This window comes from Tupaia chinensis, unplaced genomic scaffold (assembly GCF_000334495.1).
Source record: "Tupaia chinensis unplaced genomic scaffold, TupChi_1.0 Scaffold144882_1, whole genome shotgun sequence".
Classification (NCBI taxonomy): Eukaryota; Metazoa; Chordata; class Mammalia; order Scandentia; family Tupaiidae; genus Tupaia; species Tupaia belangeri.
In genome coordinates, this window is record NW_006204741.1 from 42,032 (window position 1) to 62,952 (window position 20,921).

The window sequence follows — 20,921 nt, forward strand, 5'->3', positions numbered from 1 at the left end:
TATAGTAGGAGACATCTCACTTCCTAACCTGAAAACACACTGCAAGTCATAATAATTAAAGGAGCATAGAAATGACACAAAGAAAGACAAGTAGAACACTGAAACAGAATGATTCCAAACAAACTCAAAAACATACAGCCAACTGATACTTGACAAAAGGCAAAAGACAATCCACTGAGAAAAAGACAATCTCTTCAGCTGATAGTGTTGGTAGAATAGGATATCCACCAGCAGAAGAATGAAACTATATCCTTATCTCTCATCACTAACAAAAATTAGCTCAAAATGGATTGAGAATCTAAACATAAAACTTCACACTATAAAAATACTGGTGAAAAACACAGGAAAAACTCTTAGAAGCTCTGGAGTAAGCACAAACTTGTTAAAGAGGACCTTTAAAGCATAGGCAATAGTTCCAAAAATAGACAAATGGGATTATTAGCTGGAAAGCTTCTGCACTGTAAAAGAAACAATAAGTAGTGAGAAGACAACCCTCAGAGTGGAAGACTATATTTCCAAATTATACCTCAGATAAGGGACTGATAACTGGAATATATAGAGAACTTAAGCAGCTTAACCACAAAAGAAAAATCCAATTATAAAACGGGAGAACCGATGAACAATTATCTGAAGAAGACATAAAAATGGCCCAAAAGCCTATCAAAACATGCCTAACCTCTCTTATCATAGGGAAATGCAAATTAATACCACAATGAGATACCACTTAACCCTAGTCAGAAGGGCTAAAATTTAAAAATTAAAATAAATAAGTAATAAGTACTGGTGAGGCTGTGGTGAGAAGGGAACTTTCCTTCACCGTCGGTGGAAATGTAAGTTAGCACAGTTACTTTGAAGAGTAATATAGATGTTCTTTGGAAACCCTCAAGTAGAACTACCATACAACTCAGTAAATCTACTTTTAGGTATTTACTCAAAGGGTAAAAAAACCTCTTTTAGAAAAACAACTTACACATCCATGCTTATTGCAGCATTATTTACCATCTCTAGGACATAAAAGGAACTCAAACGCCCAAAAGTAGATTAAATATATGGCATATGTCCTCTCTGGTATAATACTCAGCCATGAAAAAAATTAAATCCTGATATTTGATGCAAAGTAGATAAATATGGAAGACTTGATGCTAAGCGAAGCAAGTCAGTCTAAGAAAGACAGACTTTCTATGACCCCACTCAATAGATACCAATAATGTGCACGCTATGCCAGAAAATTGAACATCTGAAAGGTGTAGTAGCAGGGAGGGCAATGATAGATACTAGAGACAGGGAAAACAGGAATAATACAGGGGAGTGTAATGGAAAGATAGAGGGGAACAGGGGAAGAAAAAGGAATAAAAAGTAGTTTCAGTAAACAGAAAAATAAAAACCTATTTGCTGCTGACAATATGTATAGTAATGTCTTTGTCTTGAGTGATATGCATGGTAATCATGCTGGTAAAAGAAATATTGTACACTGTGAAGCGATATGTGATTAAATGTAATATAAAATAATTTAAATTTTGAGGGAAAAAAATGTAGAGTAGCTCAAAGGTCAGTTTTGGATGATTTTTTTTAGTTCCTCAGATTTCCATATTACTTAAATATTTAGAGCCCAAACCACAAGGTGTACATAAACTGAGAAGTGCATTACAAACAAAGCATTTAATGGGACCAGCACTTAGCGTAATGGCTATGTCACTGGACTCCCATGTAGTCGACCATGGTTTGAAAAGTCCCGGACCCGGTGGCTTAAATTCATGCCAGGCATGTGTGCATAACTGCCCAAGGTCCCAAGAGGAGAATGAAGGAGAAGGGATTGCGGTGTGGCCATCCCCGCTTGGTGGGGGGGCGGGGGGGTGATTTCTCGCTTTCTGTCTGTCTCTCTCTCTGTCTTTCTGGCGAGCGCATGCACCCTATAGCAAAAACCTCTCCCCCCAAAAAAAATCTCTTAATAAAAAACAACAACAAAGTATTTAAGGGACACACAAAGATGGTTGTATGGTGATGTTGGTGTGTATGGTCATATTTCTGACTGAACAAATATACAGTGTCTTTGTGATAGAAAAATTGATTTGGTATTGTGTGGTAATACACAACAACAGAATGTAAAATATATGTAAGTGTATATATATATATACACAGACACACACATATAAATATATGTAAGTACGCAGACACACACACACACACACACACACACAGACATATACATATATGTGACCGGTTTCATACACTGCTGAGTAGAGGCCAGATCCCACACAGCCAGACACACATTTGGCACATGCATGAGTGTCCATTATCAGATGAGCTGGAAGACTGCAGGAGGGATGTTACCTCTTTCTTCTCTTCCTCTCTCACTTACAAATATGTGGACACTCTTATAATGAATATGGGGGTTAGGACAAGAACAAGGCAAAATAGAAAATGTAAAGAACAGAGCAAGAATAAGGATTCTTACCAAACAATCGTAGCAAATGCTGTGCCCCATATATGTAAGATGGTGGAGGCAACTGGTCTCCTGGAGGGTAATTGCTAGGCACGAGCTTCCAAGACAGAACCTGGAAAAAGCAGAAATTGAGGACTTTCATGATTATAACAGATGTCTTTTTAACCACCTAAAAATTATGACAGTACACTGTATGTTGGGTAAAAATTACAAAATGTAGTTGCTTTAGACTAAAGTTCTATACTAGGCCACTTCAGATGAGACTAGAAACTCAAAATGAAGTCAACTATACTAAAGTTCCATATTACCATTCAACAAACTAAGCTATTTCTCTGCTCTTAAGAGAATGGGAGATACTGCCAAAGTTCTTAAAAGAGGCTATTCTAATGATATAAATAGTTACACAAAAGCACCATGAAATAACCCTTCAGTTTTCTTTCTTTCTTTTTTTTTTTTTTGAGAGGTTTTTGCTATAGGGTGTGTGCGCTCACCAGAAAGACAGAGACAGAGGGACAGAAAGTGAGAAATCACTCCCCGGGGGCATGGCCATGCTGCAATCCCTTCTCCTCCATTCTCTTCTCAGGATCCTGTGCACACACGCAAAGCACCCGGCGTGAGTTTAAGCCACCAGGTCCGAGACTCAAACCACGGTCGACTACGTGGGAGTCCAGCAACACAGCCATTACGCCAACTGTTGGTCCAGTTGTTTATCGGTTGTTCGCTCTTCCTCTGTCCCCACCCTATAAGGAAAATCTTTGCTTTTGCTTTCTACAAGTCCTTTGTCTATAAGAAATCTTTCTTGCTCAACTCATTGGCACTCGTCCATTTCATATAATGAAGTTAGGCCCATTCTATAATGGCTGATAAAACCAATTAAAATTTCTAAAGTGCTGTAATTCTATCTCATGACAGTATGTAGAGAAAAAATATGCCAGTATATATAAAAATAACACAAGATGGGACCAGCAGTGGGCATATGGCTACGTTGCTCATCTCCCTTGTAGTAGACTGTGGTTTGAGTCCCAGACCCTGTGGCTTAAACTCACACCGGCATGTGTGCGTGTGTGCCCAAGATCCCAAGAGGAGAATGAAAAACATGAGCAATTAAAAAAAAAAAAGTGGGCCAGCAGGTGGCATAGAGGTTAAGGCACACTAGATACCATATGGGTGGCTGTCAGAGCAGTCAGGTTGAAAAACATGTCAAGCATATGTGCTATATGCCCATAATCCTGAGAGAGCACTGCAGGAGAAGGGATTACAGGATGTCCATTCTTCATTGGAAATGATTTCTCACTTTTCCTCTCTCTCTCTTTCTCTCTCTCTCTCTCTCTCTCTCTCTGGCATGCACACATACCTTATAGTATAAACTAAAATAAAGAAACAAAAAATAAAACTGATGGGCAGGTTCTGGGTTCCAGTATGGTGCTCAGTCAGCCTCAGTAGGATGGAGTTGCGGAGCTGCTGAGAGTGTGGCTTACCTCCCCCCACACACCTGTAAACTTCCAGATGTGTGCTTTGGTTTCAAGAATCCCAATCTTCCCTATGCTCGGCACCATTGGATTTCTATGGGTCCCAGTTACAGTGCAGAGATAGCATCAGTGAAACAAAGTGATAGAGCAGCTGAGAGAGTGTGACTCACCTCTCCCCACTCACCTTTAAGTTCCTAGGTGTGGGGATCAGCAAATGGCAAAATGGTTACATGGCTGGACTTCCATGTAGTAGACCATAGGTCAATTCTGTAACTAGCAGTATAAAACTCACACGGGGAGCACGTATGTGCATGCTCAAGATTCTGAAGGGGAATGGTGGGGAAGAGACTGCAGCATGGCCATCCACCTTAAGGGGTGATTTCTCACTTTATGTCTGTTTTTCTGGTGCGTGCATGCACCTTATAGCAAAAATATCTTTAAAACACACACACACACACACACACACACACACACACACACGCAAACTAGGTATATATTGATTTTCTTTCTTTGTGAGAAGTTTTTTCTCTATGGGATATATGCTTACCAGAAAGCAGAAAGACAGACACAGAGAGAGAGAGAGACAGAAAGCAAGAAATCATCCCACAGGGGGATGGTCATGCCACAATCCCTTCTCCTCCATTCTCCTCTCAAGATCTGGAGCATGCACGTACACGCACCCATCATGAGTTTAAGCCACTGGGTCCAGGACTTGAACCACTCCAGCGACATAGCTATAAGCCAACTACTGGTCCCAAGTGTATATTATGTTTTTAAGGATCCCATTCTCCCCTATGCCCTGTGCCACTGAATTTCTCAGGGTTCCAGCAATGGTACTGAGCAGGATTCGGTACAATGAAGTGACAGGAAGTCCACAGTCTTTCTCTCCTCCATCCACAAGGGACTTTTGTAATCCTTTGAGATTTGGTATTTTTCTGATCTGCACAATCTGCTAAATGATACTTCTTTAGTTACATTCTCTAGCTAAGCCCAGGTACACCTTGTACAGAGACTTTGAGAAGAAACCAAACACCTCAAACTGGCTGCATACACCATTCCCCCAACTGAGAGACAAAACCATCTCTGAAGACATACTAAAGGACTACAGTACTTCTTCCCTCATGACACTATAGCATCAACTCCAAGAATTTAGGAAGTACCGTATAATCCATCAGGTGATCAGAAATCTGCAAGGCCAGAGAAATATGAGGAACCAAGGAAATATCTCTCACCCAGGAGAAAACGACAGTTCTACATCATCCAAAGACAGCGCAGCAAGACTCATGAAAATGTCAGATGAACCATTTAGTATATTCACAGTGACAAAACTAAATGAGGTGCAAGAGAAAAGACAACAAACTCCAGATGATGAGGGAGTCCTTCAAAGAATTGAAAGAAGAAAAGGACACCATAAAAAGAAAATCAAACAAAAGTGTTAGAGATGAAGGCTAAAATACAGAAAATCAAAAGCTCTCTCAAAAGTATTAATAGCAGATTAGATCATTCATAAGTGTTAATCTAGGATCTTGACAATAAAACCTCTTCCATAGTCAAAAATCACCAAAAAGAATGAAAAAACAATGCAAAACAAAAATGAGAATTACGTACTAGAAATACTATATACTATTAAATGCCCAAATATCTAAGTAATTGGTACCCCTGAAGGTGAAGAATCAAATAAGGACATTGATAATCTATTGCATGAAATATTGAAGGAAATTTGCCAAACCTAAAGAAATATTCAAACAGTCAATTCCAAGAACTACAATAGAACACAAAACAAAGTAACCTAAGAAGATCCTCTTGATGGCATATTATAGTCAGTGGTCAAAATCACAGATCAAGATAAGAGTTTAAAAATGGCAAGAGGGAAATGTCAAGACGCTTACAAATGTTATCCCTTTAGACTAATGTCAGCCCTCTCAATGGAAATAAAGCAAGCAAGGAAAGAATGGGAAGATATATTCAAGGGGTAAAAGAAAAACAATTTCATCCAACAAGAGTATAACCAACAAGATTATTAATCAAATGAGAAAAAAGATAAAAGCATTCTTATATAAACAAAACCTGAAATAATTTACAATAGATCAGCTCTAAAAGGTACTGAAGAGAGTGCTACCTCAGAAAAACTAAGGTGAAACAGAAATAAGAGAACAAAGAACAACCAAGAATTGCCAAGAAAATGGTAGGAACAAGTATGCAATATCGATTATAATGTTGAATGTTCATGGATTAAATTCTCTAATCGTGAGACACTACTGACTGGATAAACAACAACAAACAGAAACCCTCTATGTTCTGCCTACGAGAAATACATCTCGTGGGAAAAGGCATACATTGACTAAGAGTGAAGGCTAGAGAAAGGTATTCCATCCAAACTGAAACCAAGAAAGGTTAGAGTTGCGATACTGAGTTCAGACAAAATACGCTTTAAGACAAAAACTGTAAGGAGAGACAAAGAAGGACATTACATATTACTAAAAGAGCTAATTAACCAAGAAACTATAATGCTTTATAAACATTGATTCCTTCAACTAAGGAGCACCAAAATATGTGAAGAAAAAGCTGCCTGATCTAAAGAGAGACCCACTGCAAACCATTAGTCATTAGGGATCTCAATACTGCACTATCTCCTATGGACATATGACATACCATTGAAACAAAAAATAAGCAGAGATACAGGCTCAAAACAATGTGCTCTAAACTATAAATCTAATGGACTTGAAAGATATCTATAGAACCCTCCATCTAACAACCCGAACAAAAATACCCAGCAATAAAACATATGTTTTAGTTTCTTTACATAAAATGATGTTTAAGACTGACCACGTGATAGTGAAAAAAAATAAGCCGCCTTTACAGATTCAAAGGAACAGAAACTATATTCAGTATCGTCTTTGACCATGAGTGATTTAACTCGATATTAATTTCAGGAAGAACCCCCCCAAAAAACATATAAACATAGGGAAACTAAAGAACCTATTTCTGAATGACTTCATGTCCACCGAAGAAATTAAAATTCAGATCAAAAGATTCATTGAACTCAGTGGCAATGAGCACACAAAAGTCTGCATAACTTATGGGACACAGCAAGAGCAGTAATAAGAGGGAAGGTTCATTGCAATTAGTGAAAGTAAAAGAAAAAAACAAAAGATGGAAAGGTGGTAAATAGGTAAGTTAAAATCGAACCTCAGGGAACTTGAAAAAACAACAACAAAACCCCCAAAATGTCTAGAAGGAAAAGAAATAATAAAGATTCAAGCAGAAATAAATTAAATATACAGAAAGTAAATGTAACCAAAAGCTGGTTTTTGAGAAGATATACAACACTGACACACCAATAGCTGGACTAAAAAAGAAGAGAAAGGAATAAGATCAATGAAATCCTCAATTTAAAAAAGACAATATTACAACAGACATCATAGTAATATAAAAGATCATTAGTGAATATTAGGAGTGACTATACGCCAACAAATAGGAAAACTTGGATGAGATGGACAAATTTCTGGGAACATATCATCCATCAAGATTGAATCACAAAGACAGAAAGCCTTAATCAAACTTTTAACAAGCAATAAGATTAATCAGCAAAAATAACATCCTGACAAAGAAAAGTACAGCTACAAATAGCTTCACTTCTGAATTCCATAAAACCTTAAAAAAAACTAACTCCCATGCTACTCAAACTACTTCTAAAGCTAAAAAAAAAAAAGAAAACAAAACAAAACAAAACAAAACAAAAACCCTCTGAATTATATTTCATAAAGCTTCCCTCACTCATATTAAAAGAGACAAGGAAAGAGCAAAAAAGAAAAACTGAAGGCCAACGTACATGATAAATATAGATGCCAAATTTCTCAACAAGATACTATCCAACAACACATAAAAATGATTACACGCCATGACCAGGTAAGCTTTATTCCAGGGATGCAAATGTGGTTCAACATATGCAAAAAACATAAATATAACCTATCATATTAACAGAAAGATAAAAACCGTATGATCCTATCAATCGATGCAGAGAAGCATTTGATCAAATACAACATCCTCTGTGATTAAGACTTTCAACAAAATAGGCATAGGAGGGGCATTTCTCAATACAATTAAAGCCATATATGAAAACCATAGTGAACATCATACTTAACAAGGAAAAGCTAAAAGCTTTTCCACTAAAAACTGGAACAAGTCAAGATTGCCTACTTTCTCCATTCCTTTTCAATATACTAGTGAAAGTCCTAGAAATGGACTTTTCTTTTCAGAAAATAAAGGAAAATAAAAAGCATTCACATAAAGAAAGTAAAATTATCTCTATTTGCTGGTGATACGATTATATACATAGAAAATACAAAAGAACTCACTAAAAAATTCCTGAAAGTGATAAATGAACACATTAAAATAGTGTGATACAAAATCAACATATAAAACATACAGCATTTCTATATACCAACAATGAGTAGACTGAGGAAGAGCTGAAGAAAGCAATCCCATTTACAATCATCAGAAAAAGTAAAACATACCTAGGAATAAATTTAACTGAAGAATTCAAAGAGCTCTACAAGGAAAACTGTGAAAAGCTAAAAAATAAAGACACAAAAACATGTAAGGACATTCAATGTTTCTGGGATAAAGCAATCAATATATTCAAAAGGTCAATTCTACCAAATTGATCTATGTATTTTATGCAATCCTAATCAAATTTCCAGAGACATTTTTCACAGATTCGGCAAACAAACAAACAAAAAAATCATAAAATTTGTCTGGAATCACAAAATACCCTATATTGCCAAAGCAATTCTGTGCAAGAAGAATGGAGCAGAAGCCATCTTACCCCTAACCCCAAAATATATTACAAAGCTATGATACTCAAAACATCATGGAATTGGCCCCAAAACAGCCATGTGGACCACTGGAACAAAATAGAGACCTGAGAAATAAACTCCAAAATATGTGGCCAATCCAGTGGGGGAAAAACATCAAACTTATTTAGCTTACGGTGCTGGAATAACTAGGTATTCACCTGTAGAAAGATTAAAACTGGACCCCTACCTCTCACCATTAACAAAAATCAACTCAAAATGGATCAAAGAGCTAAACCTAAGACCTCAAACTATAAAATACTGGTGGAAAACACAGAAGAAACTCTAGGAGACACCAGAGTAGGCAAAGACTTTTAAAATAAGACCCTCAAAGAATAGGCAATAATCCCCAAAATAGACAAGTGGGATTGCCTCAGTCCTAACAGGCCATGTACTGGTAATGGCCCACGTCCCAGGGATTTGAGACCCTAATTTTACTAGAAATCCTGCTGTGTCAGACAGAGGACTAAGCATTAGAAAGTAACCCAAAACGACCAGCAGATCATGTTAATGCTTGCATTGCTGTACTTCCATATGACAGACCGTGGTTCAATGCCCGACCCTGTGGCTTTTACATGATGCCATGTGTGTGTGTGTGCATGTTTGTGCATGCACGGTCCTGTGTGCATGTGTGTGTGTGTCTGTGTGTGTGTGTGTGCCCCAGATCCCAAGAGAAGAATAGAAGAGTTGAATTGTGGTATGGCTATCTACTCTAGTGGGTGATTTCTCCCTTTCCCTTTCATTGTATCTATTTCTCTCTCACCAACACACACAAGTACACTCCTAAGCCAAAACCTTCTTTAAAAAGTAACTCAAAGATGTCTTCTGTATTTTGATAGATCTACCCAGTCGGTAGGTAGATCTATCTCACTCCATTCTTAATTTTGTTGCAGAGTATGTCATCTCCTACTTATCAAAGACACATTTATAGGAGAAAACAGCAGATTTCCAGTTGTGGGATTCTCTCAGTGGGGTGTGGTATGGGAACTACCTGTGATCTGTATATTCATGTGCATAGCACACTCTCCCCCCTTTGATGCAGTGGAGCAACTAGTATTGGATGAAAGAACCACAAGGCGTATTAGAGAAAGAACTCTGATTCACAGGGAGAACACTGTGAGCGCCACACGTAAGAAGATAGAAATTTTTCTAAACTCTCAGAGTGCTACCTGAATTCCAATCATTTATCAGGAAGTATGAGACAACAAAAATCTATCACTTATAAAATCACATAGACAAGTAATTTTTGATGTGTCCCTTTGGTAGCTCCAGCTTATTGAGAAGGAATATGTCCACGGCTAATGAAAATCTATCACTTTTAAACTTACATAGAAAAACAATTTTTGGTATATGCCTTTAAGAACTCTGGTTTTGTGAGGAAGGAAATGTCCAGGACCTATGTGATATAAAAAAACCAGTGCAAACACTGGTGGATGAATGTTACTTTTGCTTGCTGCTTGCAAAGGAAGGGCCTCTTGAGTAATGCAACCTCTTATCACAAACTCATAAAGGATAGCTCGATAGCTTGTTACTATCTTCATAGCCCTTGACTATCTTCTCACTATCTCCAGATCTAGCCTCCATGAAAAGAATCTCAAGAAGATATCCTGGTACCAGCAGATGGCATAGCAGCTACGTCGCTGGACCCCCATGTAGTTGACTGCAGTTTGAGTCTCGAACATAGTAGCTTAAAACTCATGCTGGGTGCATGTGCTTCTGTGTCAAAAATCCTGAGGGAAGGGAACCATGGTGTGACTATCCCCCCGCCCCCCCGCAGGGTGATTTTTTGCTTTCTGAGTCTCTGGCGAGCATGTGGCCCCAAGAGCAAAAATCTCTCCAAAAAAAGACATTGCATCCTACACTCTATCTTACCGTAGTTTGCTGATGCAATTATATTTACTATTTTGTAACTTCCGAAAATAATGAACAAGCTTGTCCCTTTATCCCTCTGCAAATAAACATGAGGGGAAAATTCACCTCAGGGAGTCACTTCTCAGATGGCTTCTCCCTCATTTTGTGTCTAGCTGGTGATAGAGTTGCAAATGGTGACCAAGAGTCACAAAGTAACATGCAGCAATTTCCATGACCACTAAATAGTGGGCTCACACCACTGATCAGCATGGGAACATCCTTTGAATATTCAGAAACCTTTTTAAAGAAACACTGTTGTCCTTTAATAAAATCTGCAGTGTTTTTTTTGTCTGAAAACTGGGAGTGGCAGGGACTGCTACTCCTAGTAGTTTCCTAACCTACACTCAACAATCATAACACAAATTGTGTTTCCTAGCTTCATCTGAGGGGTTAGCCAACTATATAACCTAGGGCAAATATAGCCCAGTGCTCATATGAGAGACATGGTTGAGGAAAATCATTCAAATGAGTATTATTTCATGATATGTGAGAGAATCCTATGAAATTCAATTCCCAATGTCTGTAAGTGAACCTCGGATGGGCATATCTATTCATCAATGTTGCAACAGTGGAGCCAGGAGCTCTCCAGAGACCTCCAGGAACATACCGCTAAAGTAAAGTGGCTTACAATCTGACTCATTACATAAAAAGTCTGCCACCAACCCCGTTCCCATCATTAAGTGTTCCTTGCCTCAGAAAGACATCTTCCCCTACGTAACCCTATTCATCCTTTATTTTCTTTAGAGAGTGTTTTGTTTTGTTTTATTTTTGTTTGTTTTTGTTTTTGCTATACGGCATGTGCACTCACCAGAGAGGCAGAGAGATTCAAAGATGGAAAATGAAAAAAAATCAACCTCCGGGACAGATGGCCATGTCACAATCCCTTCTCCTCCATTCTCCTCTCAGGATCATGGTCATGCGCACACAAGCGCCCAGTGTGCGTTTTAAGCTGCTGAGTCTGGGACTCAGTCCGTGCTTAACTACTTGGAAGTCCAGAAACCTAGTCATTACAACACCTGCTGCTCTGGTCCCAACCCTACCTATCTTAAAGGAACAAGGAAACCCCAGCTTCTAGAGGAAACTGACAGAATGTCACAATAAAAATAACATTAAAATAAATTTCCTCATCAGAAAACGTGAAACCCAGTGGCAAGACCCTTCTTAAGGATTCAGAGTGGTAGGGAGTGCTAGTCTTAGGAGTTATGGCTCAAATATTTGGCACAATGTTTCCCTAAGGGATGGCTCTCAGTGTCACTGTCACTAAGGGAAGAGAATCAGCAGTCTACATCAAGGCTCAGCAAACTACAGCTGTAGTTCACACCTGGACCAATACCACCTGTTTCTACATTGCCTGGGAGCTAAGAATGTACTTTGTCTCTTTAAATGATTGAAAAATGAATCATAATATTTCATAAACCACAGAAACATATGCTCTCAAATTTCAGTGCCGGTATATACATATACTCTTATTAGAACACAGCACTCCCACTTTATTTACATACAGATTGTGGTTACTTTTAGACTCTTAACAGACACAGCATGGTCCACAAAACCTTAAATGCTTACTCCCTGCTTCTCTGTAGAAAAAGTTCCACAAAATGAACATACTATTATGTCAATGGTTGAAATTATTTAAGATAAAAGATGACTTTAAATGTAGACCTGGAATTCTAAGATTTTTGTCATTTTAAGAAGAAATCAAAACAACAGAAAACAATGTGAACCATAATTCTACGAATAGGCCAGTGAACATTTAAAGGAACAGCATCACAATGCTTCAAAAACCCTGATTTTTCTCCCACAGAATATAAGCAACCACAACTGGTGAAGGAATATTTAGAGGTGAACATCAGACACTCTACCTTGTTTATTTCCTTTGTTCTTTTCCCTTCAAAGCCAGGAAACACTGTACTCTCTTTCTTGCTAGGAGTCAGAAGGTCAGGTAAAGAGGATCTGCTATGCATAGGTGTCTCTTCAAAAGAAAAAGATACCATTACCTTCCTGTAAGTTATACAGCAACTAAAGACTGTCATCAAAACCATTATAAGTAGAAGAGCATCAATCAAAAATCAGCTGTCAAAAAAATCAGCTGTCAGAAATGATTTATCTTTAACAATAAGACTTTCCTGTTATAGCATGTTATATCTATATGCATGAACATGTTCAGGGCAAAAAAAAAAAAAAAAAAAAGACGTACTAATCCATGCTACAAGGTGGACAAACCTTAAAAACATCATCCTAAGTGAAAGAAACCAATTACAAAGGATGACTAGCTATACAATCCATTAACATAAAATCTCCAGTAAACAGAACCATTGGGCCATCAAGAAAGTTAATGACATGTTTTTATATGTAAAAATTCCTCATGACTTTTCCAACAACCCAACAGAGTTTTGGTTGCCAGAGGCTTGCAGTAGGGAAAACAGGGAAGACTGCTAATGGGCTGGGGTTTCTTTTATTCAGCCAGGAATGAACCTACTCTCTTCCAGGTGCAGGGACATGCTGGAGGATGTGTCCTGCTGCAGGCACTTGGGCTGAGACGATGTGATGCTCTCAGAGAGCCTGTCACAGTTGGCACTGTGGAGTGTGCAGTGCCTCAGAGACTGTAGTGCTTCTAGCTCAGCACTGCATCTTTTGGAGGCAGCTGGCTCACCCGGGGTTGGCTGATTCTCTGCAGACTGCAGTGTGGACAGATTGAGCAGAGGTAGACTGGAAGACAGTTCTTGGCTCCTAGAGAAGAGGAAGAACATCACATGCAGCCAGCGTGCAGAGCCCTCGCAGAACCTGGAGGGCTTCTCCAAAGGCATTTGTGAGGACAGAGCAGAAAGAGGACAGTGAATCTGCTCCCTAAATCCACAAAGTACGTGCTTTCTCTCTCTCTCTCTCTTTTTTTTTTAAAGCGAGATTTTTTGCTACATGGTGTGTGTGCTAGCCAGAGGGACAAAGAGATGAGGAAAAAAAAAAAAAAAGAAAAGAACAAGAAATTCCACCCCACCATCTCCCCTGGGAAAGGATGGCCACACCACAATCTCTTCTTCTCCATTCTCCTTTTGAGATTTTGGGGATGTATGCACATGTGCCCAGTGGGATTTTAAGCCTCCAGGTCTGGGATTTGAACTGCAGCTGACCTCATGGGAGTCCAGTGATGTAACCATTACACAATCTGCCGGTCCCACACATACTTCCTTAATGACTTTATTAAGTCATTTTAATATTTTCTATAACCCCTCAAGGCAAGCTGGCATTAAAGAAAGATTACAGTGGCCCTTTTATGTTTGTCTCGGAGCAGTGGATCTCAAGTGCGATAGCTTTTGGTCCTCAAAATCAAAGGAAGGTGTACTAGTGGCTTCTAGTGGGTAAAGGCTAGGGATGCTGCTAAACATTCTCTAGGACACCCATAGGACTGCCTGACACAAAGAATGATCCAGATCAAAATGGCAGTAAGGCCAAGGCTGAGATCTGATCAAGAAAATAAGACCACCACATGCTCTCATTTAAATGGAAATTTCTAGCGGGACTAGCAAAAGCCACAAACACTGAAGAAACTTTGAGGGAACATACCCTGCTACCCTGCTCCCCCACTCCTCAATGCTGGAAATCTCAGAGATTTCGGTAGGCCCTGGGACATTGACCCAGGTCCCTAATGAGCCTGGCAGACCTCTCACCTGAGGTAAAAGTGATGTGAGGAAGGAAGGGAGGGGCAAACCCACTGAAGGGAGATAGGTGGGCTGAGAGGAGCTGGTAGCAAGGCAGAAAAGCCAGGACAGCCAGGAACTTGGCAGGCAGCAAGAAGGGGAAGATTGGGAAGATGACCATCAGAGGCCCAGTGTAGAGAGCAAGTCAGAAATTAGTGAAGCCGTAGGTGGAGAAATCTGGTAGAGATATTTGCACCTAAGGTTTAAGGTGAATAGTAAGGACAAGACAGATGATATTAGTGGAATCCCAAGAACAGACCACCCTTTCAAGAGAAGCAGAATGGCAGAGTGTTTAGTAGCATGTAGGGACTGTCAGAGAAGTGAGAGGCTCAAAAGGAAGCTCAACAAGTGGCCAATCGTCTAGCCAGGGACCTCAGTTCACCTCGCCCTCTAGCACTTGTCCAGGCTCTCTCAACCCTGTTCTGCTATATTCCAAAGGATAGGAGAGTGCCTCTCAATTCCACCTCAGCTCTGTACACTGCAGTCTTCATTTGGTAAAGGATCTCAGAGCCATGTGAAAGAGAGGGGTGATCCAGTTTTCACAGAAAGAAAGAAAACCACCAGGGTGGACACTTTTCTTCAATCTTTTCTTCCTCCAACCACATTGGTGGACAGCATCAGACTGAATGCCTCACATAATACTTAATTATTTTATTGCTGACAACTAAGGGTGAGAGTACAGACTATCCAACTTACCAATTAGTGTTTGCTGCACTTTCCTTCATTGGAAGAAAAAACTCAGACGAATTCACATTTTTATACTGAGCTCGTTCATGTGGATAGAGCAAAAGCAATGGGAGTGTGTAATCAAAGGTTATTCTTAATCCATCCACCATCTCCTTGCAAAGGTTGACACTGGGAGGAATCAAACAAAGAGATAAGAGGCGCCATAAAGTACTAAGGAGGGACATTGCAAAGTTTCAAAATGAAATGGCACGTTTTAAATATTGTAGTAGTTTTTAAACTTAAACATAAAGAAGAAACAGGGCCAGATGAAACCACAGCATAATGCCATGATCTGCAGTGAAGGGCCACAAAGGAAGGTCCCAGTTTGTATCCTTGGGCCTACCTTTGCAAGGTGGGTACTCAGGCACATAATCTGAGCTGGCTGAGGCTATGGGTGGATTGTGGTGTGGATACATTAGAAGATGCCTATCTCTCTTTTTTTTCTAAAAAAATAGCACTGAAAAAACTAGTCTCAGTGCTGAGGCAGTGTGCTCTCAATGCATCTACCGCAGATACGTAAACAATTACTGAAGATTTCCTAAGAATGGCAATATTTTGACACTAGGTTGATTATTCATTACAGTATTGGTAAATTGTTAAAAAAAAGTATGTTAAATGTACGTGAAATAACTAAATAGAACGAAGTGTTGACTCTTCTATAATAAATAGAAGCCACTCCTCTAATACATGAGAGAAGCATGAGATGCCCAACCTACTGGTACTCACTTTTTTTCCACTGGGGTGTAATGCATCTCTGTGTTCTCATGCTGCACAGCGTGATGATGACGAGGCCTTTCAGCAGAAAAGCCTGCATTGATAGCAAAATATTTCACATAGGATTCCAGAATAGCGATGATGTTGGTCTGGCATGGAAGCTTCACTAACTGTTAATGGAAATACAGATACCTAATGTGTGCCTCTCACTGTAATAAACCACATAGTCTAAGGTAGTAATCATGTAGAGATCACTGTTCTAACTCGAAAACAAAGCACAGTCTACTCTGTCCAAACAGAATTTATTAAATAAATTGACTTGAAAACTCTTTATCTCTTCCCTCCTACTGATCACATGTCAATGTTGATTACATTACTTTTCTGTATGACTGTGAACACTGACCTCAATAATCCCTTAGAACAACCTCAGAGGTGGTTCTAACAACCTCTAGATTAACCACAGATTAACCTTTCTAGTGAGATCCAAACAGCAGGACTCTGGAAAGCCTGATCAGCAGTACAACATACTTTCAGAGATCCGGAAAACCTAACTCAGTCTGAAACTGAAAATGCAATCCTTATTGCTGCAATCTTCTAGCGTGTTTGAGTTTCTGATTACAAAACAGAAAAGCACTCTAATATATCCATATTTTATATATTCCCCTGTATACCCGTTTCCTCTTGTTAATATAGTAATGATCATTCTCAAGATGCTTCTTCAGAACTTCAGGGATTTCTATAGTTATTTTTCTTTCTTCCAATTCCATGTTTGCTTGCAGAGATGGATCTTCTTTCTGTGATATCATGATTCCATTTTTAAATATTTCAGTTAGTAGGAAACTCTTTATCCAAAAGTCTAACACATGAGAGCCCGCCATGAAACAAACCCAGTTAATCCTCAATATGCATATCCTGTCACATGTTCTAATTAAAAATACAGCATAGGCCTAGCTGTAGTAGCATGTGGTAGTTGATACTGTAGCTACTCTGCAGAATGAGGGTACACAGAAGACCTGAACTCCATTCTTCACCTATACTTAAAAGTCAGGCACTGTAGCATGCACCTGTAGTTCCAGTTATTCTGGAGGCTAAGATAGTATAATTATAAATTCAACACAACCTGGACAAGACAGTGAGACTCTGTCTCTTAATTCTTTTGTAATTAAAACCAAATATGGTGACAATAAAATCTCAGCTTATGGCCAGTAAGTATATGAAAACATGATAAACATTTCTTCTCATAAGGAATATATAAATCAAAACTACAATGAGATACCACTTCACCTCGGTTAGAAATGCTAAAATTTCAAAAATAAAGAATGAGAGTTAAGGATGTCTTGAAAATGCACTGATTAGTGCACCACTGTGAGGAATAATACAGAGGTTCCTCAAAAACCTACAAACAGAACTGCCATACAACCCAGTTATTCCCGCTAGGAATCTATTCAAAGGACAGTAAAATCCTCATTCATTAAATAAATAAATAAACCCTGCATTTCCATGTTTAGTCCAGCATTATTTCCAATACCCAAGAACACACGAGTAGATTGAAAAAAAAAAGGACATGTACTGTATGGAATATTACTCAGCCATAAAAAAACGATGAGACCTGAATTTAACAGAAAGTGGACAAATATGGAAGATTTATGCTAATCAAAGCAAGTCACACCATGAAAAACAAGTATTGTATGTCCCCACTCAATATATACTGAATGTCTGGGTTCTATAGCAGAAACTGAAAGATTGTAAGTATAATAGCTGGAAGAGTAGCTATAGATACTGTAGATAGCTCGAAGAAGGGTAATGGTGGATGGATTTAAGGGAAACAGAATCAGGAAAAAAAAGAAAAACAAACAAACAAGACACTTAATAAACAAAAATTTAAAAAAAAAATCATTGACTGATGAGAATGTATACGGTAATGTCTTTGACTTGAACAGTATGCACTGTATTCACGGTGAGAAAAACCAAGAACAGTTTAATGATGGGATTAAACAGAAAGTAATAACAAAAGAAAGAAAGAAGAAAATGTGAGTGGAAAATAAATTATCAAGGAAAAATCTGTAATGTTGTGCGGTCAGCAACTGGCATGGTGATTAAGGTACTGGACTCCCAGATGGCCACCTACAAGGAAAACTATGAAAAAAATTGAAAAGGATATAAAAAAGTGGGAAAATATCCTATTTTCCTGGATTGGAAGAATATGGTCAAAATGTCAATCCTACCCAAGTTAATCTACAAAGTCAGTGTAATACTGGAACCAGCTTTTTGAAATCAGCCAGGTGCATGTGCACATATATATAAAATTCCAAGAGGAGAATGAAGAAGGGATTTCAGCATGTCCATCCCCCCGGAGCTGTGAGGGGGTGACCTCTCATCTCTGTCTTTCTCTGCACACATGGCCTAAGGGGGAAAAAAAACCCCATACTTTTAGCTTTCAAAATGTATCTTTGGAAAATAGTTTATGACTGGTGAACTTTACCATTAAAATATACAACAAAAAAATATGATTTTTATGATAAAAACTTCATACCACTTCAGTCTTTTCTTCATTATCACTTTCTTCACTTAGTTTTTCATCTCTTTCTTCACTACTGGCACCAGAGGAACCATCTACTACTAGATCAAACAAATAGATCCCAAATTATATAATTCACCCACCCTTACATTTATAAATCTTCACAAATCTTGAGGCAGTGCATGGACCATGGTGGAATAATAAACTTCAATCTGCATATATTTAAATGCCTAACATCAATGTCATAACTGTGCAAATAGAAATTTATTTTGACAAATATAACACCAATTATAAGAGAGACAAAAATCATACAAGCTAATGGTCTAAAGGGATTTGTTAGCTAGGATCTTACAGATCCAAGTTGGATTTGGAAGTGGAACCAAGGCCGAGAAGGAGCCAAGAGGAGAATGGACCACGAGAAGGGGAATCTTGCAAAGATGCTATCCAAAAGGGCACTGGTGAGGAGCATGGATCTGATAAAATCCTATTAACTTACTAATTCATCATTTAGGCTGCTACTTTGTAAAAACCAAACAAACAAACAAACGAAATACAGAAGGACCAAATATAAGCAACGACTTAAAATGTTTTCCTGTCTAAAATTTTAATAATACTCCCCTCAGTCCATGAAAGAACTTAAATATCACAAAGTTATTAGATGAAAGAAAATGAAGTGAAGGCACTCACAGTTTTCATCGTTTTCTTCAGCGGGGATGTTTTTTAAGACAGACTTGAAACCAGGCAACCTGTAGTGTTTCTTTTTTCCTGTGCTTCTTCTGAAAAATGTAAACACAACTGAATCAAACTTGGACATGGGTCCTGAGATCAGAGAAGACATAAAAAACAATCATTCTTAAATAGTCCATCCCATAATAATTGAATTTCAGAATATAAAAACACTGCATTTATTTATAAAGCCACATACTTTCCTAACACACTTAGATATGCACCATATTCATGGTGAGAAAAACCATGTATAATTTAATGATGTGATTAAACAGAAAGTAATAAAAAAAAAGAAAGAAGAAAATGTGAGTGGAAAATAAATATCAAAGAAAAATCTGTAGATTTTTTTTTTACTCAGGATTGATGTAATTATATTTTTACACCATAAAACTTCAAAGCACTATGAGAAGATTTATTGAAAAGTATCTTTTTGTATTCTTACAGGTGAGCCAGAGCTTTTCTTGCCAATTTACGCTGTAATCTACGATTTTCATCAGTATCATGAAGCAAATGACCTTCAGTCATCCATCTGTCCCAGCTAATTCAGCAAAAATAAAAAATAAATAAATAAGAGACTGTAATCAACATTTTAGTGTGCTATGAAATAATACTAAAACCACCTTTCTTTTTTGGTGGGGCGGGGGGGAGGGGAGATTTATGCTATACGGTGCGAGCGTTCTCCAGAAAGGCAGAGCCAGAGAGACAGAAAGCGAGAAATCACCCCCCAGGGGGGAGGGCCATGGCACAATCCTTTCTCTTCCATTCTACTCACTGGATGTAGGGCACGCATGCACAGACACGCGCCCAGCTTGGGTTTAAGCCACCGGGTCTGGGACTTGAACCGTGCTCAACTACATGGGAGTCCAGCGACATAGCCAATAGGACAACTGCAGGTCCTGCGCTTAACGAAACAAAACTCCAGAAGTATATTTTAGAGAACAATTAAAATATCTAAAGATCAAAAGAGGACACAAAGGAACCGACAAAGAAGTCACTCAGACACGCTAATAATGGGTTTCCAGAATTGCCCAAAAGACTCCAAATACGATCCACATAAAAGCAACCATTCCTCACAGTAAGTACACTTGAAAAAGCAAAATAAAAACAGGAAATAAAGTTTCCCTTTAAGCATTTCTAAAACTTAAAGTTGCAATGTTCTTGTGCTGTAAAGGTTATCAGTTTTCAGTCCAATTTAACAAGTATACTCACCTTCTGTTCCAACCATTAAAATGGATCAGATACTCTGGGATCTTTCTGCCTTCTTCATCTTTCCCAACAATAACATTGATAATCTGAAACCAAGAAATATTGCCCACGAGCGACCATATATAAAGAACATTAGATTTAAAACCAGTCGATGCCTTTTTAAAAGAATTATTTATTATTATTTAATTTGACCAGAAAGAAACACAGAGAGAGAAAAAATGAGAAAGCAACCTGACAGGTCTGGGACCCTGCCACAGTTGGTCATGTTAAAGTCCAGCATTTTAACCACCAAGCCACCTGCTGGCCCCTCTATGCCTTTTTTTTTTTTTTTTTTAAGGAAAGGAGAGCATACTCCTCCTTTTTTTAAAATACGGAGTTAGACTGTAAGGCTCTTTCTTTTCAGTATCACTTTTTCCTGAAGGTATACCTCCAAACAAGAAACATCCCTCTGAGACAGGGTTAGATTTCTGAAGCCATGGGCCAGCCCATTTGTTTAACTGAAGTCCAGGCCAGACATGCAGCCCTGAAACCTCTGGCAGTTGTAGTCTCACCGGGGCCACTGAGTACAGGGCTAGGACGACTGGTAGGAGACTCTGTATTGCTCCCTGCTGTGTTCCCAGAGAGGAAGTCTGGAGTATGTTCCCTTTGGGAAGGCTC

The 20,921-nt window shown here is 38.6% G+C and overlaps 1 protein-coding gene across 2 annotated transcripts in view; it reads right to left on the reverse strand.

The window, feature by feature from the left end:
- LOC102470289 (male-specific lethal 3 homolog) overlaps positions 1-20,921 on the reverse strand; it is a 64,315-nt gene that overhangs the window by 15,328 nt on the left and 28,066 nt on the right. For both annotated transcript variants that reach the window (XM_027767873.1, XM_006167495.2), the window contains exons 2-11: positions 20,268-20,350; positions 19,501-19,596; positions 19,020-19,108; positions 18,348-18,433; positions 16,486-16,608; positions 15,827-15,984; positions 15,071-15,229; positions 13,159-13,409; positions 12,542-12,651; positions 2,456-2,555 (exon numbers count right to left, since the gene is read on the reverse strand). In XM_027767873.1, the coding sequence (XP_027623674.1) occupies positions 2,456-2,555; positions 12,542-12,651; positions 13,159-13,409; positions 15,071-15,229; positions 15,827-15,984; positions 16,486-16,608; positions 18,348-18,433; positions 19,020-19,108; positions 19,501-19,583 (1,159 nt within the window). In that variant the 5' untranslated portion in view covers positions 19,584-19,596; positions 20,268-20,350. The remainder of the gene's footprint in view (positions 1-2,455; positions 2,556-12,541; positions 12,652-13,158; positions 13,410-15,070; positions 15,230-15,826; positions 15,985-16,485; positions 16,609-18,347; positions 18,434-19,019; positions 19,109-19,500; positions 19,597-20,267; positions 20,351-20,921) is intronic.